At 45.5% G+C, this 23,112-nt stretch overlaps 1 protein-coding gene across 2 annotated transcripts in view; it reads left to right on the top strand.

Moving 5' to 3' along the window:
- The window catches only part of LOC117363650 (putative tetratricopeptide repeat protein 41), a 201,004-nt gene that overhangs the window by 53,767 nt on the left and 124,125 nt on the right, over positions 1 to 23,112 (top strand). For both annotated transcript variants that reach the window (XM_033951744.1, XM_033951743.1), the window contains exon 5: positions 7,849 to 8,012. In XM_033951744.1, coding sequence (XP_033807635.1) covers positions 7,849 to 8,012 — 164 coding nt within the window. The remainder of the gene's footprint in view (positions 1 to 7,848; positions 8,013 to 23,112) is intronic.

The raw sequence follows: 23,112 nt of genomic DNA, 5'->3' as shown, positions 1-23,112 counted from the left end.
AGTTCTACTGCCGATCTGAAGGCCGCCACCCTGCGTGCGCTCCGCTTTTGCTTTCTGACGTCCCAATCCTCTCCCTCCCCCATTTCACATTCTTTTTTGTTTTGTTTAATCGGCTCCTGCTTGGGTCTTTCAAGGAATCCGATCCTTGGGGCCCTGCATCAGATCAGCATGAACTAGTGGTAATGGCTTCCGATGATACGTTCCATAGGGCTGCTCTCACCCCCCGATGAAGTCAGCATTCTTCTTAGCAGAAGGCGGGAGTTGGCAGATGCTCAAGACCCCTCACAGATCGTAAACCAGCAAACATCTTTTTCTGCGTTTTTGGAGCACCATCACCAACCGATAGGGCTGCCTGTCTACAATGGGTATTGCTGAAGCGAGAAAGCAAAACAAAAGCCAATACTGTGAGATATCCCACAATATTGGTTTTTGTTTTTACTTTGGGATTTGTGGAACCTTTTTGTTTAAAATATATATTTTTTGGGTGTACTCTCTACCAGGTAATATTTTGGTAGTGATTGAGGGAGGAGGGTTTAGGGGTTTATTACTGTAAAATATGATTGATGACTTGTATTGTTAATCTTTTCTTTGGAGGTCCATCCTCTAGCAGGTTGGCCTGTGTATTTTGCTTTCTGGCCTTTGTATTTTGTTTTCATGCTGTGGTTATCATCAATAAAAATGCTTCAAACATAAAATCTATTGCTGCTGTGGAATTTGTTGGACCTTTTGGGTTAAAATCTATTACTGCTGTGGAATTTGTGGGGGATACTGGTATGTGGAGGACAATGGTGTGGATCATCTGTGTATGTGGGGGTGGGGAGAGGGGCTTGTATGAATGGTAATGGTATAGTTCACTTGGAAGTCATTTACAGTACCATTTCACGGACTGCAGAAGAAAAAGGCAAGGTTTTTCTGAGACCAATAGAATGTTTGCTTTATCTTTTCTCACTATTTCCTCTACGATCTACCTGTACCTGTGGCACAGAATTACCGTTAACATATGCTGAATGTCAAGAAGCCCATTTTATACCTATGAGCTTCATAGCATGTAGTGTGCATTACAGCAATTCCCATATGAACAATCTGGGGGACATTATGGAACCAACTTTTTCCTTTAAATTTTGTTTCTTTACATTGTTTTAGGCATGGCTAATCTTGGTGGAAAGCGAAAACGGATGTCATATGATGCTGCATTTAAGTCGAAAGCTGTATCGAGAGCAGACGAGAGCAATAATTCAATTGCAAGCAGAGAATTTGGTATTAGCGAAAAGCAAATAAGAGATTGGAGAAAGCAGAAGGCCGAATTAGAAAAAAACCAAAGAGGCTTGTCAAGGGCACTCTCTAAAGTTAAAAGGGGATAGATTCCGTACAAATGTAAGGAAGTTCTTCTTCACCCAGAGAATGGTGGAGAGCTGGAATGCTCTTCCAGAGGCTATTATAGGGGAAAACACCCTCCAGGGATTCAAGACAAGGTTGGACAAGTTCTTGCTGAACCAGAATGAACGCAGGTAGGGTTGGTCTCGGTTAGGGCATAGGTCTTTGACTTGGGGGCCGCCGCGTGAGCGGACTGCTGGGCGCGATGGACCGCTGGTCTGACACAGCAGCGGCAATTCTTATGTTCTTACATCCTTCTTGGCTTTTGAAGATGACTTGAACAGCTGGGTTCTAGAGTGTTGGAAAAATGGATACTGCATTACACGCACAGGAATTCGCTTTCATGACCTTCAAATGGCAAAACAGGACAAATATAAAGCTAAAGGTACAGACAAATTTGTTGCATCTACAGGTTGGTGTAGCCACTTTATGAACAGGTATGGTCTTTGCAAAAAAGAACAAAAATTGCTCAAACTGCCATAGTACATTGAAGAAAAACTATCTTCATTTCGTAAATTTATTATAAAACAATGAAAATTATACAATTTTGAGCTTGGAAAAATTGGAAACATGGATGAAACAACAATGATGTTTGACCGTCCCAGCAACAGAACAGTGGTAAGCCTAGGAGATAAAACAGTTTTTTGAGGACAACTGGGAATGAAAAGAACCATTTTACTGTTGTTTTCTCTTGTTTGGCGAATGGAATCAAGCTGAGGCCTGTAGTTATTTTTAAAAGGAAGACATTGCCAAAAAATGTTAAATTTCCACCACGAACAACTGTGTGTGCACATGTGAAAGGATGGATGGATGAAGAAGGAATCAAAATATGGCTTGATGAGATTTGGAATAGACAACCAGGTATTGCTTTGAAAACATGGACATGTTTAAAGCCCATATATCTGAAGACATAAAGGCAAAATCTCTTCAGACTACTCTAGCAGTTATACCAGGAGGTCTTACATTTGTTTTACAACTAGTAGATGTTTGTTTGAATAAACCCTTCGAGGATCGTGTGTGAAAGATGTGGCATGAATTGAAGTCCTCTGGTCAAACATGCTTGACAAAAGCTGGAAATCTGATAAAACTAGACATTGAACTGATTGCAAAGTGGATTAGAGATGCTTGGGAAGACATTCCAGAAAATATGTGGTATAAGCAATGCCATGCATGGCACTGAAGATGATGTGTTATATGAGAGCAACAACAGCAGTGATGTCGGCAATGATGATAATGATAGTGTCTATGCTGATGACATCACAGAAGCTGCCTTCCACTGTCTATTTGGGAATTATGATGATGAGGAATCCTGTTTTGAAGGATTTTAAACCCTTAAAATCATTTACATATTTTGAACCTGCTGTCTGAGCAAATTAATATTCATATATTTGCAAATCCAATTGCACCTCTGAGTAACCACTGAGTCCCAGACATTGAATGGCAGGAGCTGCATGCCCCAGCATCGAATAACCAGGGTTAGTTCAGCCTGTGGCTGGAGCAGCTCAGACACCGCTTACCACTACAGGCTAAACATCAGGCAGAATGATTCAGATTCACAGAGAAACACATGGAAAATGTTTCTTTACAGAAATTTTCACTGTACAATTTAATGGAGAAAATGTCTTAATGAAAAAGAGAAGATGTCAAAATTTATCCTGCTTTCACATCTGCAGAAACCCTTAAAATCATTTTGCATATTTTGAACCTGCTATCTGAGCAAAATAATATTCATATATTTGCAAATCAAATGCACCTATAGTTTTATTGTCTCTTGACCTAAGCATGCTCACAGGAATGCTTCTTTATCCTGTGGCTAGAAGCACCTTGAGCTGGAGAAGCCTTTGCACAGTTATAGCAGCTTGAATAAGGGTAATGTTGACCAGTTACTCAGGTAAAACACTAATATAACATAGTAAATGACGGCAGATAAATACCCGAATGGTCCATCTAGTCTGCCCAACCCTCCATGCTCCATAAAAATCAATCATTTAATTAAAATTATACTTTTTCTTAGATATTTCTGGGCCAGAGACCCAGAGCTCTGCCCAGTAGTGTGCTTAGTTTCCATCAAAGCTTACTCCAGCCCATTTTAACAATTTCAGCCATCAAAGCCCTCCCCAGCCCGTCCTCAACTGAATGTCCACATATAGGATACATACCATATTAGACTGCCCAGTACCAACCCTATTTCCTTCAATATATACCCATTATTTTCTGATTAGAGATCCTCTGTGTTCATCCCACGCTCGTTTGAACTCTGTCACAGTTTTCCTCTCCACCACCTCCCTTGGGAGCGCATTCCACAGATCAACCACCCTCTCCGTAAATAAGAATTTCCTAACATTACTCTTGAATCTACCACCTGTCAACCTCAAATTATGCCCTCTGGTTTTACTATTTTCCTTTCTCTGGAATAGATTTTGTTCTACGTTAATACCTTTCAAGTATTTGAACATCTGAATCGTATATGACAGTGACAATACCCTCAACAAAGTTATTTAGCAAAAGGTTGGGAAATTAATGGCCTAATTACATCCATTTTGGTTGGATTTATGGTCTAACAAGTGTTAATGGAACACTGTCATTTAGCTGGCTTAAAATGTCTCCATGAGTGTATAAATAGTAAAATATACTATTATCAGTCAAGTAGTTTTGAATCTTTGCTTCCCAGTGCTGTGATGACTAAAAGCTATATTGTGAAGCTCAGTGATCAGCAAGGTGATGTCCGGGTGTGCAGAAAAAAATGACTAAAAGCTACACTGTAGACTCCTTTTACTAAGCTGCGATAGCGTTTTTAGCGTGCACAGAATTGTGGCTAGAACTAATGCCAGCTTAATGCTGGCATTAGCATCTAGAGCGCACGGCAATTTAGCGCGCACTAAAACCGCTATCGCAGCTTAGTATAAGGAGCCCTGTGTTTAAAACTTGACTAAAAGCTACACTGTGTTTAAAACTTGAGGAAGGGGGATAGAGGGTAGGGAACGTCGGGAATTATGGTGGGAGGGAATGTTTATCTACAGATATTGTTTGAACTGCTGCAATGTTTTGTGGTTTTACGCCAATAAAAATATTTAAAGTTACAAAATATTGTGCTAAACATATGGCAGATATCTAGTCTTTGTAGACTTTCTCACCAAGATCACCCAAATTTCTACTCTCAACTTGTATTCGAGTCAACCTTTTTTCTTCCTTTTTGGGGGGAAAAATGGGGTCTCGTCTTATACTTGGATTGACTTATATTCAAGTATATATGGTATGTCTTCTCCCATACACCTCAGACCTCTGTTGCTCCGATGCATCCGTCCAGCCTCTCCCAAAGTCTGCCTTCTGGCCTCCTTATCATAGATGCTTAGATGTTATGTTGGGGGGCTCATCTCGAAGGCCTCCACACTCGGGGAGTCTGGTTTTCTCACAAGAAGACTCTTCATATCAACCTTTTCAAACTCTGAGCAATACACAATGCGCTCGGAACATTCGACGACTGTCTCCTCCATTAAGTAGTTCTCATCTGTAGTGACAAATCAAGTCACCACGTTTCATCTGAACAAGCAAGAGGGCACTGGGTCTTACCCTCTTTGCATGGAAGCTGCATGAAAGCTATTCAGATGGGTGATTGAAAATAAGGCCTATCCCGAAAATAAGCCCTAGCATGATTTTTAAAGATGCTCCTAATATAAGCCCTACCCCAAAAATTAGCCCTAGTTAAGATTGGCTCCCGAATGTCCCCAACACTCTCTGACTTAATCCCTGACTCCTCCCTGATTCACCCAAAAAATCGTACTTGTCGATTCAGCAACCTCACCTCCACCCCGGTGAGACCTCGCATACCTCTGTTCTGAGGCCTCCTAAAGCAGCAGCGGCGGCAGCGCTCTGAACGGACTGCTTCTTGGCCTTCCCTCTGCTGCATCACTGATAACTGCTGGTTTAGAAGACCTCGGAGGTACAGTCTCACAGTGGGAGGGTCAGTGGGGTTCAGCTGCACAGGGGGATGGGAGGGAGGGATAGAAAGATGTTGCACAAGAGGATGGGTGAGGGGAGGAAAGATGCTGCACGGGGGTGGAGGGAGAAAGGAACAAGGAAGAATTGGGATGGAGGAGAAGAAGGAAGAGATGATTGTTGTACATGAAAAAAAATAAGACATCCCCCAGAAATAAGCCCTAATGCGTTTTTTGGAGCAAAAATTTAATATATGACCCGGTTTTATTTTTGGGGAAACAGGGTAGCATCCTTCTCAGAGCAGTTTATCTGGCAGGGAAGCAAAATGTGTTAGCAGATATTGCCACCATTGAATGAGAATGTTATGAAATAATTTTAAATGAATCAAGGTAGTACTATTTTTTATTTTCTTTACCACATTCCCATCAAAAGAAGATCAATGTGGTTTGCAGTCAATAAAACCCCCCCATTGGAACACTTGCAAAATAAAATCAAAATAAGTACAGTACATCTAAAACAGTTTCTCTCCTCTTAAACCAACCAGGCCTTGGCAGATAAAGACCAAATGGGACATCTAGTCTGCCCATCCACAGTAACCATAATCTTTCTTTCTCTGAGAGATCCCATGTGCCTATTCCACACTTTAACTCGGACACAGTCTCTGTCTCCACCACTTCTTTTGGGAGACTGTTCCACGCATCTACCACCCTTTCTGTAAAAAAGTATTTCCTTTGATTACTCTGGAGCCTATTACCTCTTAACTTCATCCTATGTCCTCTCATTCCAGTGCTTCCTTACAAATGAAAGAGACTTGACTCATGCTCATTTATGCCATGTAGGTATTTAAACATTTCTATCATATCTTCCCTCTCCCGCCTTTCCTCTAAAGTATACATGTTGAGATCTTTAAGTCTGTCCCTATACACCTTATTACAAAGACCATGCATCATTTTAGTAGCCTTCATCTGGACCGAATGCATCCTTTTTATATCTTTTTGAAGATGCAGTCTCCAGAATTGTACACAATATTCTAAATGAGGTCTTACCATCCCTATTCATCTATAAAAATATGGGAAGCCTTTTGAACCTTATTGGAACTTTATTCCTGATCCAAAGTTCAAAATTCAGGTTCCACTACTGAAAAATATCTGGCTCTAATTCTCACTTTTCTTACTTTCCTAAGGGTTCATTTTACGAAACTGCAATAAGCACTAGCACTCACCCACTGCAACTTAAAGGGACGCGCTGAGGCGTCCTGAGATTTTAAAAAAATCTCAATATGCATGCTAAACCACACACTAAAAAATTCCTGAGTTTTCAGAGGGGGTGTATCTGTGGCAGAGAATGGGCTTGACGGTATAAATTGGTTAACGTAGCCACATTACCATGCACTGATTAGCACATGAGCCCTTACCACCTCCAAATAGATTGTGGTAAAGGCTCACACTCTTTGTTAATAATAATTTTATTCTTATATACCACCAAAGCCACAACAGTTCGAGGCGGTTTACAGTAAGAAGCGCAGGACAATCAATGAAGAAACAATACAAATCACCAGAAATACATACATACAGGATAAAATTAAAGTAAAACAATGAATCCTTAGGTTACAAATCGATCAAACAACTGCGTTTTTACTGTTAATGATGGTCTATGAATAGAAATATTAGTACATTGCTATTAATATGGAAAATTGGCCATTTTCCAGCTGTGGTAAATATGGCCTTAGATCACAAGAAAGATCCCTGTAAGGGCATGGTAAGGTCAGGTTTTATTGCCACTTGATAAAAGGACCCCTAAATACAGGCACCCGAAGCAGTCTTTTATGGGCTTTTACAAAAGTGTGCTGCCAAGCAGCGCATGCTAAATGCCAAGCCACCCATAGAGATAGATGGGCGGCTTGGCATTTAGAGTTCAATACTCGGTAGCACACCTTTGTAAAAGGATCCATTTGTTGGCTAGATACCAATCAGTATCTTCTCTCAGATAACTGTTTTGTTTTTTCTTTTTATTCAGAGAAATATTTCACAAGTTCTCTGAAAGGAAATATAAGATGGTCCCTGACATTAGCCTGGAATCCTTTCTCAGCCTTATGTTGGGCTAAGATTTTAGTTCGGGTTTGATCAAATGAACTATGGACTATCCCCTTCTTGGTGTTTTTGTGAGATGGAAAGCCTGCATTAATATTCTGCCACCCAGTCCCAGTGGGGACATAATAGTTTTCAACTTCTTCTTGAAAACGGTTAAAAGCCCATTTCTTTTAACAAGCGTATTGTTGATATTATATCTTTCGTTTTATTTAATCTTTAGGTTTAATCTTTAGGTTTGATCTTTAGGTTAATCATGCTGTTATTATTTATTGTCAAATGTTATGTATGTACTGTTGTAAGCTGCCTAGATTGGTAGGCAGGATACAAGAAAATTTTAAATAAAATAATTGATTGCATTAAACCTTTGCTAAATCAAGAGGATTAGACCCTTTAAAAAAATAAATGTAATGCTTTCTCTCATTTACATATAAATATGCTTATGCTGCAGGTACTCTGGATGAAGATGATGCCTTTAGTGAAAATACTTCAGATATTTGGGTATTTCCACTTGTTGTTGGAGCTTTCTTAGCAGCTATCAGGTTGAAACCATGTATACTTATATTGGATGGGATTGATGAATTGACAGGAATATATGGTCAATCAACACAGCAGGTAAAATTTATAGAATTAAAATAAGTTTGTGTACTGTAGTGAAGGATCAGATGTTTGGGTCTTCATGTCTATTAGGAAGTGAATGGAGTGGGAGTAGAGCATAAGGAGCAGCCTGACCTGATGCAGAGACTCGGGGGGGTTTCTTTTGCATAAGACAATAGGGGCTGAGAAGCTGGACCATATGTGAAGAACAATTGCTCACTGGTAAAGCCTGTCCTTGTAAAAAGGATTGAGGTTGCCAGCTCTGATAGTGGATGCTGTGGATGGGCAGACTGGATGGGCCAATTGGCCTTTCTGCTATCATGTTTCTATGAAAATCATTTTTACCGACAACCTAATATTTTTATAACACATTTCATAGTTGTCATTCTGAGCACAGCTAGATTTACTAGATTAAAATGTTTCTATAGGCACTAAGATGTAGCTTCCAACTCTCAATTAACACAGATTCACAGATCCTAATCCTGTTGCACCAGGTTTCTACTGATATGAAATTGTTATGGGCATTTTATTTTTGGTGATCTTTTTGTTTATTGTTAGTAAATATGCTGACGATTGGCATCGTGTAGGATCATAGACAGCGCGGGAGGAGAGGACACTGCTGTGATTATTCACGTGGGAAACAATGATGTGAGCGGATGGAAGTACAACAGGGAAGAAATGATGGGACAACTCCGCTCATTCGGAAGAAAGCTGAAGGTCAGGGAGGTGAAAGTGGCCTTCTCAGAAATCCTCCCAGTACCGAGAGCAGATGGAAAGAGGCAGGAGGAGATGCGAGCAATCAACACCTGGATGAGACGATGGTGCGATGAGTAAGGATTTGAATTTGTGCGCAACTGGACGACATTCTGGGGAAGCAGATACTATAGGAACGATGGCCTACACCTCACCAAGCAAGGAGCAAGAGTCTTGGCTGAAAACATGAAGAAGACCTTTGAGAAGGCTTTAAACTAAGGAACAGGGGAGAGCCGACAGTCGACATCCTGTCTATGGCCCGGACATCAGGTGATCCCAAAGATGGATCTACAAACAACGGCTCAAATAAACGGGAAGATCATGCAGAAATTGAAAGTGACAGAGAAAGAGCGCAAAATGAAACAAAAAGAGTTATAAAGACTGGAAAGTCCAAGAAGACAACACAAAGGGAGCTCAAATGTATGTATACGAATGCCAGAAGCTTATCAAATAAAATGGGGGAACTGGAAGCACTAGCAAGACGAGAAAAACTAGATATCATTGGAATAACCGAAACTTGGTGGAATGAAGAGAATGAATGGGACACAGTACTGCAGGGATACAAACTATACAGAAGAGATAGAATGGGGCAAAGAGGGGGAGGTATTGCCCTGTATGTCCATGAAGGAGTAGAGTCCATTAGAGAAGGGAAGAAGGAAGGAAAGGAAAGGAAAAACTAGAGTCCTCTGGATAAAGATTCCAAGACAGAGCGGAGCAGACACAAAAATTGGCCTCTTATATCGACCCCCAGCACAAACAGAAGAAGCAGGCACAGCAATGATAGAGGAAATCAACCATGAATGTAGAACAGGTAATAGAACGATCATTGGAGACTTCAACTTTCCAGGGATAAACTGGAACCTAGGAACCTCAAATTGTGGCAGGGAAACAAAGTTCCTGGAAATAATAGGGTTTCCTTTTTGACAATTCTAGTATGAGCCTTCGGGCTCCCTTCCTCCTGGAGCCTTCCCCCCTCCCATCGGGGGTCGTCTCCATCATTTCCATACCCAGTGGGAAAGTCTTACCACCGACAGTTGGGTGCTTTCCATCATCCGGGAGGGGTACTCCCTTCACTTCAGTCACGTGCCCCTGGACCTTCCTCCAAGAGAGTTTCCTTCTGCTCATTCTCAGATGCCTCTCCTTCTGCAGGAAGCTCAGGCCCTTCTTCGCCTTTGGGTGGTCGAGGAGGTTCCTCCGGACCAGTGGAATACCATATTTTATTCCCGGAACTTTCTGGTACCCAAGAAGATGGGGGATCTGTGTCCGATCCTGGACCTCCGTTCTCTGAACAAGTTTCTGGTCAGGGAACGGTTCAGAATACTCATCCTTCCTACCTTGTACCCCCTCTTGGACGAAGGGGACTGGCTGTGTTCACTGGACCTCAAGGAGCCGTACACGCACATTCTGATACATCCGGCCTCTTGCCGGTATCTGAGATTCCGGGTGGGGGATCTCCACCTCCAATATCGTGTTCTTCCCTTCGGCCTGGCGGCCTCTCCGAGGGTTTTCATGAAATGTCTAGTTGTGGTAGCTGCGACCCTGCGTATCCACGGCCTGCAGGTGTTTCCCTACCTCGATGATTGGTTGATCAAAACGTCCTCGCGCCACGAAGTTCTGCGTGCGACGAATCAGACCATCTTGCTCCTTCCGAGTCTCAGCTTCGAGGTGAACTTCCCCAAGTCCCACCTCTGTCCGTCCCAGTCTCCGGAATTCATCAGAGCGGTCCTGGACATGGTTCGTCTCCACTCCTTCTTGCCTCGGCCTCGTCAAGAGGCCCTTGTTCGTTTATGCCAGAGGGTGTTCCATCTGTTCTTGGCCCCGGCTCTGCTCCTGATGGTCCTCCTAGGTCACATGGCCTCTACGGTTCATGTCACTCCTTTTGCCAGACTTCACCTCCATATTCCACAATGGACTCTTACGTCCCAATGGAACCAGGATCGAGATCCTATCTCTCGACTCATTGTCGTGACTCCTTTGTTGAAGAAGTCTCTCCTTTGGTGGATGCTCTCTTCCAGTCTTTCCAGAGGTTTTCTATTTCATGCCCCCCCTCCTCACGATGGACTCATCGACCTATGCTTGGGGGGGCTCATCTGGACTCAGGGTCTTTGGTCCAGTGCCGACCGCCTTTGTCACATCAATCTGCTGGAGCTTCGAGCGATTTTCTTCACCCTGAAGGCTTTTTGTCACCTGCTTCGCGACCGAGTGGTGCTGATCCGCACGGACAACCAGGTCGCCATGTATTATATCAACAAACATTGGGGCACGGGGTCCCTCTCCCTGTGCCAAGAGGCGATGCGGCTGTGGGACTGGGCCATCTGCTGCAACATATTCCTTCGAGCGGTCTACATTCAGGGCCAGCACAATTGTCTGGCGGACAGGTTGAGTCGTCTTCTGCAGCCTCATGAGTGGTCCATCCATTCCTTGACCCTGCGTCAAGTGTTTGCTCGTTGGTGGACTCCGGATGTTGATCTGTTCACGTCCCCACTCAATCACAAGTTGTCCAGCTTCTGCTCCAGGGTTTAAACCCCTCTCAGACTCGAGGCGGATGCTTTTCTGCTGGATTGGACGAACCTGTTTCTGTATGCATTCCCTCCCATTCTGAAGACTCTCGTCAGGCTCAAGTCCACGAGTGCCACCATGATTCTGATAGCTCCTCGGTGGCCCCGACAGCCATGGTTCTCCCTTCTGTTGCAACTCAGTTCTAGGGAGCCTCTTCTTCTACGTTTTTCCTTCTCTGCTTATGCAGAGTCGAGGTTCTCTACTTCATCCCAACCTCCAGTCTCTGTACTTAACGGCTTGGTTCCTTGAAACTTAATGCCCTCGTTCCAGTTCTCTCAGCCTGTGCTGGACATCCTGGAGGTGTCTCGGAAGGAGTCTACTCGCCAATGTTACCATCAGAAGTGGACCCGCTTTTCTTCCTGGTGTGCTACTCGACAGCAGGAGCCTCTGTCTGCCTCCTTATCTGCTGTCCTGGATTATCTGTTACACTTGTCTGGCGCTGGACTCAAGTCCTCTTTGGTTTGAGTCCACCTTAGTGCCATTGCTGCTTTTCATCAGCCGATTGACGGGAAGCCTATCTCTGTTCATCCAGTGGTTTCCCGTTTCATGAAAGGCCTTTTCCATGTTCATCCGCCCCTTAAACCTGCTCCAGTGGTTTGGGATCTTGACGTGATCCTTACTCGCTTGATGAAACCCCCATTCGAGCCGCTAGCATGGGCTCACTTGAAGTTTCTTACTTGGAAGGTTGTGTTTCTTATTGCTCTCACTTCTGCCCGTCGGGTCAGTGAGCTTCAAACCTTGGTTGCGGACCCACCTTTCACTGTCTTCCATCATGATAAGGTGGTTCTCCGTACCCACCCTAAGTTCTTGCCTAAGGTTGTTTCTGAGTTTCACAACAACCAATCCATTGTTCTTCCTGTGTTTTTTCCGAAGCCCCATTCTCACCCTGGAGAGGTGGCTCTGCATTCTCTTGATTGTAAGCGTGCACTGGCCTTCTACTTGAAGCGCACCGCTCCTCATCGTTCTGCTCCCCAGCTGTTCCTCTCTTTCGATCTTAATCACTTGGGTCGCTCTGTTTCTAAGTGGACCATTTCTAACTGGTTGGCCGCTTGCATCTCTTTCTGTTATGCTCAGGCTGGTCTCTCCCTGCCGGGTCGAGTCACAGGCCACAGGGTCAGAGCGATGGCAACGTCTGTTGCTTTCCTCCGCTTGAGGAAATCTGTAAGGCGGCCACTTGGTACTCGGTTCATACGTTTACCTCACACTACTGTCTGGATACTTTCTCCAGGCGTGATGGCCATTTTGGCCAGTCCGTTTTGCAAAATCTATTCTCCTAAATTGCCAACTATCTCTCCATCCCATTCTGGTTAGCTTGGAGGTCTCCCACATGTTGAGAATATGCTGCCTGCTTGTCCTGGGATAAAGCACAGTTACTTACCGTAACAGGTGTTATCCAGGGACAGCAGGCAGATATTCTCACAACCCACTCACCTCCCTGTGGTTGGCTTCTTTGCTAGCTATCTGAACTGAGGCCACGCTGAGGAGACACAAGCCATAGGTCGGGCGGGAGGGGCATGCACACATGCGCCGGCCAATCGCAAGCTTGAAGGTCTTCAAGCAAGTCTGCTTGCGAAAACGTCCGCTAGGGGGCTCCGTCGGTGACATCACCCACATGTTGAGAATATCTGCCTGCTGTCCCTGGATAACACCTGTTACGGTAAGTAACTGTGCTTTATTGCATTAATAATAATAGCTTTATTTATATCCTGTCATACCTTTTTAGTTCAAAACGGTGTAAAACAAGAAGTGCTGTAAGTACAGCGAGGTAACATCAATTAGATTTGGGAAGGGTTAGATAAACAGTTAAGTGGTGGTGTGGCATGAGTGGGAGGGAGGAATGTGTAAGAAGAGGTAGGTGTAACACTGATATGGGGGATCAGATAAATTTGTCTAATAGGTGGGTTTTCAGTGATTTTCTGAAAGAATGGTATATTAGGGAGTTCAGGATTAGGTCACTTAAGGTATTCCAGATCCCTTCTTGAAAAGAGAGTATCTTGTTGAGGAATCTTTTGAATTTGCATCCTTTGGGAGAAGGAAATGAGAACAGTAATGTTCTGCGTGAAAAGCGGAGTTTGTCCTGCAGGGTGAGGTGTTTCAAGAGGTAGGTGGGAGTGGAGCCGAAAAGAGTCTTGAAGCAGAGGCAACCAAATTTGAAGATTATTCTGGCTTTGATAGGTAGCCAGTGAAGTTTCTTGTAGTATGGGGTAATGTGGTCGGATTTTATCAGGCCAAAGATAAGTCGAACGGCTGTGTTCTGGATAAGTCTCAGTTTCTTGATGTTTTTTTTTTTTTTTTTGTGAGATCCTAGGTAGATTATGTTGCAGTAGTCCAGTGTGCTTAGGACCAGAGATTGGACCAACAGTCTGAATGATGTAAAATCGAAGTATGGTTTTAGTGTGCATAATTTCCATAGTAAATGGAAGCATTTTAAAAAAAAAATCTTTATTGATTTTCAAACTTCAATAATGTAATGCAATTGATATATTAGAAAAACTGCACAAAAACATATTATTAACTATATAATTATTACATTAACAATCATTTCCTCCCCTCCTGAACTTATTATTTGAATAATAATACATATAAAATAATTTCAATATTATAATGAAATAAATAAACTTTTCAAAATATATTTCCCTCCCCCCACCCACCCTCCCTGGATGTGCAATGAATGTAATGAAAACAAAAAAGAAACATGATCTTAATTATAATACAATAAAATTAGTCAATGGACTCCATATATCTTTAAAAGACTTATTCCCAAAATGTTCTGCTATCATCTTTTCATACTTGTACGTGGTACACACAGTTACCCACCAAATAGTAAAATTAATCCTATCATGATTTTTCCAATTATGGGTAATCAGCTGAACCCCTATTTAGTGGTGTACCTAGGGGTCTGCCCCGGGTGCACGCCACAAGGAGGTGCACAGGAGAGAGCTGAACGGGGACGACGGGGCAGTGGCGTACCTAGGGTATGTGGCACCCGGGGCCCATCATTTTTTGACACCCACCCCCCCCCCCCCATGTAAAAAATTTTTTTTTTTTTTTTTTTTTTTGCAATAACCATGAAATGGAATAAATGGTCAGAATAGAAACAGGCAGTGAAAATTTTCTTTTATTGAACCTCATATATGTAACCATTATTCCAAACATAACATAACATAAATTATGTCTAAATTGTCATGACATTAGAAGTACATATGGAGTAGTTGCAGGTGATGCTTGGGACAGTTCTGATTGTGTTAGTTCGGTTTTATGTGTTTTTTGAATAGAAGGGTTTTTATTTCTTTTTGAAGGTTTTGCAGTCTGTGGTTGATATCAATTGGTTGTAGAGTTGGGGGTCGAGTGTTGCAGCTCGAATGGCTAGGAGGTTGTCGAACAGTTTTTTTCTTTTGACGTTTTTGGTTGGAGGGTGTGTGAATGGTGCACAAGTTCTCCTATGTCTGTTTGAAGTGGATTGAATTATTTAGCTGAAGAAATTAGTTACCCCCCCATTCCACACACATTAATTCTCTTCCATTTTTGTTCCCATTATAAAAAACACTGATAAGTTCCCAGAAAAAAAATACATTAAAATAAGAAGTGAAAACAAAGGCCCCTACAGATGAGAACATAACATAAGAATAGCCTAACTGGGTCAGACCAATGGTCCATCATGCCCAGTAGCCCATTCTCATGGTAGCCAATCCAGGACACTAATACCTGGTCAAAACCCAAAGAGTAGCAACATTCCATGCTACTGATCCAGGGCAAGCAGACACTTCCCCCATGTCTTAATAACAGATTATGGACTTTTCCTCCAGGAATTTGTCCAAATCTTTCTTAAAACCAGCTACACTATCTGCTTTTACCATAACTTCTGGCCACTTCATTTTTAAGTTTAGATCTTTCCTTTCAAACAGAGACCTTGCTAGATGTCAAATACAGCACAAGGTAACTTCACATGGACTTAGCTGTGCAGGAAATGTGAATCTCCTCATACACCCACCATATAGTGCAAAAATGTGCAAAGGTCTGTTTTTTTCTTTCGATCACTACATAGCCTAATGCCACACAAGCAGCGCTGTTACAAACATATTCTGTAGGTCAATGCTAAGGATAACAAAGTTTCCTTCCTTGGACCAGAAGGAGATAAACCACTGGAAGAGATCCCAAAACAACACCCAAAGACCCACTCAGTGTGTGAATCAGTTGAGTGGAGTGGACTAACTGGGGGGTGGAAATGGGCCCGGAGTTTGCTCAGCAGAATTTCCCAGACCACCTCTTCCTCTCAACACATTGACACGCTGCCACCATCACCACTAGGAACACCTCACTGGGTAGGCCAGCTATGCTATAAACTTTATAAAACACATTATTATATTTTCTTATAAAGCACATATTTTAACTGACCTCTCTGACATCCTCAGCCTTTCCATTCACAAAAATAGAAGGAAGAAAAGTTCCCATTTCCTGCTGTCTCATGTCCCCGGCCTATACAATATTTTTTTTCTGCAGACCCTTCAAAAGTCTGACCAAATCCTCGTTTCACTTGCATTATAAAGTACTGAGGATGCCATCTCTCCCCAATCCCAGGTCCTAAAGTCTAAGACAGTAGCGCAAACTAATGCTGCCAGATACAGGAAAAAAAAATTTTGATTCGATTCAGCCCTATTGAATTGGTTTTTCAATTCGATTTTCCTGCCCAGTTGGGTGATTTTTTTCAAAACTCCTGGTGGGTTTTATAGCTTTTTCACCCCCTTTGGCTTCTCCTAACCACACTGGCGCTGTGGTGTAAATAAAATAAAGAAACAAAAAGGACTTTTCCTCTTTCTGTTAAATCCTAGCTCACGTTTGCAGTCCAACACCAGCTCTGGCAGGATACACATTTCAAATCTGACATGTTATAATCACAAAACAGAAAATAAAATTAATTTTTCTACCTTTTGTTGTCTGGTTATATTTCAAATCTTGTTGGTCCAAGGCTCTGGTTTTCTTCTGATAACTTGCTTGCCAGGGTCTCCTTCTTTCTGCATGCTAACCATCCATCTGCCAACTCTGTCCTCCCTTTCCATTTCCCTTCCCTTCCCAGGAAGTCTGGTATCTTTCCTTTTTTTCATCTCCCTCCACAGATCCACCTTTTCTTAAATACCCTTTCATCCGGCATCTCTCCCTCCTTCCCCACCATCCCAGAGTCCACCATCTCTCCGTTTCTTTTCCTAATTACCCTCCTATCCAGTATCTCTATCCCTCCTCCACACCATCCCTTGTGTCCAATTTCTCTCCCTTTCTGTTCCTTCCCTCCCTAAATCCCATGGTCCATCATCTCTCTCCCTCTCCTCTATTTTCAGACCCATTATTTCTTCCCCCCCCCCAAAGTTTGGCATATGCATGTCTCTTTGAACACCCCCTTCCCTCCGTGTACTTCTAAATCATGGTCCCCCCCCAAAGGCCTGTCCCCCTTAAAGGTCTGCCTGTCCCACCTTGAAGGCCTGCACCCCCCTTGAAGGCCTGTCCCTTCCCCTTGTAGGCCTGTCCCCCCCTTGAAGGCCTGCCTGCCTGTCCCCCCCCTTGAAGGTCTGCACCCCCCGAAGGCCTGCACCCCCCCGAAGGCCTGTCCCCCACTTGAAGGCCTGTCCCACCCCCTTGTAGCTTCTCCCCCCCCCTTGTAGGCCTGTCCCCCCTTGAAGGCCTGCCTGCCTGCCTTTCCCCCCTTGAAGGCCTGTCCCCCCTTGAAGGCCTGCACCCCCTTGAAGGCCTGCACCACCCCCCTCGAAGGCCTGCACTCCCTTGAAGGTCTGCACCCCCCCCGAAGGCCTGCCCCCCACTTGAAGGCTTGTACCACCCCCTTGTAGCTTCTCCACCCCTTGTAGGCCTGTCCCCCCCCTTGAAGGCCTGCCTGCCTGCCTTTCCCCCCCTTGAAGGCCTGCACCCCCTTGAAGGACTGCACCCCCCCCCCCGAAGGCCTGCACTCCCTTGAAGGACTGCACCCCCCCGAAGGCCTGTCCCCCCCTTGAAGGCCTGTCCCACCCCCTTGTAGGCCTGTCCCCCCCTTGTAGGCCTGTCCCCCCTTTAAGGCCTGCCTGCCTGCCTTTCCCCCCCTTGAAGGCCTGTCTCCCCCTTGAAGGCCTGCACCCCCCTTGAAGGCCTGCACCCCCCCTTGAAGGCCTGTCCCCCCCCTTGTAGGCCTGTCCCCCCCCCTTGTAGGCCTGTCCCCCCTTGAAGGCCTGCCTGCCTTTCCCCCCTTGAAGGCCTACACCCCCCCGAAGGCCTGCACCCCCCCGAAGGCCTGCACCCCCCTGAAGGCCTGCCTGCCCCCCTTGAAGGCCTGCACCCCTTGAAGGTCTGCACCCCCCCCCGAAGGCCTGTCCCCCCTTGAAGGCCTGCCTGCCTGCCTGTCACCCCCTCCCCCTTGAAAGCCTGCTTGCCTGCCCGCCCGCCCCACCCTGAAGGCCTGATGCCCCGACCCACCCCGAAGGACCGCTCGCCCCCCTGGCCTCCCCGCACCACCTATGAAGCAGCCGCAGCAGGATCGCGAAGTCAGCGTCAGCGATCCCTGCGCTGCTTCCTGCGCCACGGTTCCGCCCCTCCTCTGACGTCAGAGGAGGGGCGGGATCGCGGCGCAGGAAGCAGCGCAGGGATGCTGACGCTGACTTCGCGATCCTGCTGCGGGCTGCTTCACAGGTGGTGCAGGAAGGTCAGTGGGGCGAGCGGTCCTTCGGGGGTGGCGGGGGACTGAACGGCAAGGCCGGGAACACCCCCTTAGGGCTGGCACCCGGGGCGGCCCGCCCCCCCCCCCGCCCCCCCCTAGGTACGCCACTGCGACGGGGGACCCGTGGGGTTAAATAGAACTCGAGCCGCGAGGCTCGTCTTCTGTTCCTACCTGCCCTGCCGTGCACACATAGCCAACCGGAAGTCTTCACCGTTGTCAGCGCTGACATCGGAGGGAGGGCTTATGCAAAGCCTGCCCTCCGACATCAGCGCTGACATCAGGGAAAACTTACGGTCGGCTATGTGTGCGCGGCAGGGCAGGCAGGAAATGGAAGACGAGCCTTGTGGCTCGAGCTCCATTCGGCTGAGAAAGTTGCTAAGATGAGGGCTGGTAGGCAAACTCAGAACACGGGGGGGGGAGGGAGTGCATTTTTGGACACAAGGCATGAATCTGGGAAAGAGGATGGAGGAAGGGAGGGAAAGAGATGCTGAGGTGGAGGAGGGAATGTGATTTTGGACACAGAAAGTATGAACTTGGGAGAGTGGAAGGGAGGGAAAGAGATGCTGAGGTGGGAGAGGGAGTGCATTTTTGGACACAAGGCATGAACTTGGGAGAGAGGATGGAGGAAGGGAGGTAAAGAGGTGGGGAATGGAGTGCATTTTTGGACACAAGGCTTAAACTTGGGAGAGAGGATGGAGGAAGGGAGGGAAAGAGGTGGGGAAGGGAGTGCATTTTTGGACACAAGGCATGAACTTGGGAGAGATGATGGAGGAAGGGAGGGAAAGAGGTGGGGGAGGGAGTGCGTTTTTGGACACAAGGCATGAACTTAGGAGAGAGGATGGAGGAAGGGAGGGGAAGAGGTAGGGGAGGGAGTGCGTTTTTGGACACAGAAGGCATGGACTTGAGAGAGAGGAAGGGAGGGAAAGAGATGGTTGTGTACATGGGGAATGGAAGAAAGGAGAATTTTTGGTCATAGGGAGGGAATGAGGAACAGATGAGAGGGAGAAATATTGTGGTGGAACGGACAGATTGAAATGGATGCAAGAGGGAGGAATGTTGGACATAGTGGTGCAGGGAATGGAGGGAGAGATGTGGCATGGTGCTGGAGAGGGCTGATAGAAGGAGAAATGTTGGGCATGGGACTGGTGGGCAGGGGCGAAAGATGAGAAAGGGATAAATGCTGGACCATGGTATGAGGAACCAATGGACAGCAACAGAAGAATTTACAGAAGGAAAGCGGAAAAAAGAAACTGGGACCAACTTTATGGAAAAATTAGTCTCCACAGACAACAAAGGTAAAAAACAAAATTTATTGACTAAAATATGTTAGCTTTGGGAAATATATATAGCAGATGTCTTTGTATTGTGTTCAAAAGAAAAGGAAATGCATTTTGGTTTTATTTCTACAGTGTTGAAGTACTTGCTGACCCTTGCTGTGACTGGTGGGGATACCCAAGCACCGCCAGCAGAGGACCTCCTCTAGAGACGGCCAGAATTCCCCTCCACCAAGCACAGCAGTCGCTGGCAACATCCATGAGCCACTGAGGTGCCAGCATCTGTGACTCAGGGACGCTACTGCTGCCTGCAAAGCTTGGCAAAAGGGACCCCCGGCCAACTGCAAAGGAAGTCCTCAGCTGACAGCTTGGGGATTCTCATCAGCTGAATATTTATATTTTATATTTACATTAGAGGCTCTGGTAGAAACCCGTTTAAAAAGTATGTATTCTTCCCAATTAATATTTCCAAATTAATAAAGTGTCTTTACTTATTTGTAAATGGGTCTCTACCAGAGCCTTTAATTCAGTAGCATAATTAAATGAAATAACTATTTCTGAAGTTTATAGGGACGGGTGGGGACGAAGGGGATTCCTTATGGGGACGGTTGGACTTCTGTCCCTGCGCAACTCTCTAATGCACAGCCGGCCACGACGTCAGAGAGAAGGCTTCCGACGCAGCCGCGGATCGCGTGAGGAGCGGATGCCCGCGGCTTTCAGCAGGGGAGCCAGCCAGACATGCTGGGCAGGGAAGGGGGGAGAGGGTAGACATGCTGGGCAGGGAAGAAGGGAGGGTAGAAATGCTGCACAGGGAAGGGTGGAAATGCTGTACAGGGAAGGGGGAGGGTAGAAATACTGCACAAGCAAGGGGGGGAGAAATGCTGCAAAGGCAAGGGGGGGAGACATGCTGCTGCTGCTGCACAGAGAAGGGAGGAGAGTAGAAATACTGCACAGGCAAGGGGGGGGAGACATGCTGCTGCTGCAGCAGCACCCAATTGGGGAGAGAGAGGGAACGAGGGAGAAGGGAGAGGAACCAGAGATTCCAAGTCCATGGGAGGGAGGGAAAGGAAAGGAGCTACCAGACGACCATGGAGGGGGAGGAAGAAATGCCATGGCATGAGGGAAGGGAAGGAGATAGAGATACCACACCGTGGTGTGGAGTGGGAAGGAAGGAAGGAAAGGAGAAGAGAAAGAGAGAGATGCCAAAGCATAGGGGAGGGGGTGGACATAAAAATGGAGAGGGGTGAAGCTGAAATGAATCATGTGCAAAGGAGAGAAGGGATCCCAGATATACAGTTTATTGAAGGGACATAGAAAGAGGGAAGATGCCATATGGAAGAGAGAGAGGGTGGACAACATATGGAAGGGGCAGAGAGAGTGTGGGCAGTAGGTGGAAGTGGTAGAGAGAGAGCAGAAGCTGGGTGGAAAGGGCAAAGAGAGGGCAGATGTTGCATGGAAGGGAGATAGGACAAATGCTGTATAGAAAGAAGAGAGCAAAGAAGATGATTAAAGCAGAAACGACAAAAGGTAGAAAGATTTTTTTGTTGCTTTACTTAGAATCAAGTAGATTGTAACTGTATTGATAAAAGTTTATATATTCAAATGATTTTTATTATTTCAACCAGAACATACAAATAGAAGTTGCATACAAATCCAAAGAATAACAGTGCAAGTTCACCCCCTCCCCTCCCATCCCTCCCCACCCCAAAAGTCCAATGCCACTACCATGACTGAGAGTGTATGATAGTCCTAACAATTCAAGAGTCTACTGCGAGCATACGGTGTGAGGTCCTGCCAGAAGCATTCCCAGGTCTGACAGAATTTGCGGCCCGGTCCACGATCTAAATCTCCCACTAGTCTCCGCTCCAGCGTCGCATGAACAATCATCAACGCTCTCCATTGAGCATAGGAAGGGGGATCTCAGGACAGCCAGTTAGTAAGAATTGCTTTCTTCCCCATCAAAAGCACTCTAGTGACAAAAGCTGACATTCCTTTGGGTTTGGGCGTGGCTATATTATAAAGTCCAAATAAAGCTGTCGGTTGTGGGAGCCAATGCCTCCGCCAAAGCTTCGTAATATAGTGCCCTAAATGTCGCCAGAACTGTTGAATTTTGGGGCAAGTCCAAAGCATATGCCCCAATGAAGCGTGAGCTTGAGCACATTTCGGGCAAGAGTGAGTGGTTGTAATCCCCATCCGGGCTGCCCGTTCCGGCGGAATATAAAGTCTCAAAACAATTTTTAACTGCATTTCCCAGTGGACAATATTAGGAGACACCTTCTGAATATTTTTCAGCGTCCTCTGTAGCTGTTGGGCCGTTAGCGTGCAGTGCAAGTCCTCAGCCCATGTTGCCGCTAAGATGGCCAAATTGGGGCCAGAGTGTCCATCCCGGATCCCCACTATGTGAAATCGAAGCGGAATCCACTGTTGTGCAGAAAGGCTAAAGAGTTCTGAAAGAGCCTCCCTGTTATCTTCCTCAAGATGGTGCGCCGGCAGAGATTGAACATAATGTCGGATTTGGTAATATGCAAAAAAATCATTGGGTGGTAAAGTAAACGTCCGATGTAAGTCAGCAAAAGTTGCCAGTCTCCCCTCCTCGGAGAATAAGTGTAATAGGTATTGAAGTCCCTGCACACCCCACCTCTGGAAGGCGGTATTTTGCAGTCCAGGCTGAAAGGCTCCATTGCCCTGGATGGGTAAGTATAATGAAACCTCAGAAGACAATCTAGCAATTTTGCAAACCCACTTCCAGGTTCGTCGAGCCGGTGCAAATATCGGGTACTGGGCCACCAAAGGACGAAGCCGCGGGTCCGCCACATGCAAGAAATAGCTCACATGAAACAGAGCCAGCAAAGACAACTCCAATGACATCGCAGTAAAGTCAGACGTCCCCCTAAACCAATCATTAATGTATCTCATCTGACAAGCAATAGCATACCAATGTACATTTAATAAACCATAACCCCCTCTATCCCTAGGTAAGCACATTCTAAGGAATTGCATGCGGGGTCGCTTACCTCCCCAAAGAAAATTTTGTAATCCTTTAATTAACCGGGCTTTATGAGAATAGGATAAAAGCAAGGGCAGGACCTGAAAACGATACAACCATTTGGGAAAGAGCACCATATTATAAAGAGCCACCCGTCCCGCTACTATGAGCAGGAAAGTGGACCAGTTTTGTAAGTCATGTAAAGTGTCATGGAGTAGTGGGGAAATATTACAGTCATAAAGAGTCTGGAGGTCTCGGGGGATCCAAACCCCCAAGTATCGAATCGAGTGCTCAGCCCATGTGAAAGGGAAATGGCCCCTCCATGTCTGCTGTAGTGTTACCGGACTAGCTAAAGCAACAGATTTCTGATAATTTAAGGTGAAGCCCGAATAAAATCGAAATTCATTAAGGGATTGTAAAAGGTGTCGAATAGAGTGAGAAGGGTTAGTTAGCATAAACAAGATGTCATCTGCAAAGGCTAACACCTTTAATGAGTGATCCCCGAAGTCCACCCCTACTATATCAGGATCCAGAGATACAGTGCGCAGAAAGGGTTCCAAGTACAATTAAAACAACAGGGGGGACAAAGGACATCCCTGCCGTGTGCCTCTTTCAATTAATATTGGGTCATTGATAGTGTCATTAACAAGCAGTCTCGCCCGCGGTGTCGAGTATAACGTGCGTGCAGTATTTCAAATAGAAATGTCCAGTTAACTTGGTCAAAGGCTTGCGCTGCATCCAAGCTGAGTAATAGCATCGGGGTGTCATGAGATTGTGTGTGGGCCAATGACAAGAGTGCCTTTCGAACGTTATGGACCGCCTGCCTGCCCTTTACAAAGCCCACCTGTGAAG

This window comes from Geotrypetes seraphini, chromosome 7 (genome assembly GCF_902459505.1).
Source record: "Geotrypetes seraphini chromosome 7, aGeoSer1.1, whole genome shotgun sequence".
NCBI classification, from domain to species: domain Eukaryota; kingdom Metazoa; phylum Chordata; class Amphibia; order Gymnophiona; family Dermophiidae; genus Geotrypetes; species Geotrypetes seraphini.
Note: the sequence above shows the minus strand (reverse complement) of the source record. Positions and strands in the feature narration are given on the sequence as shown.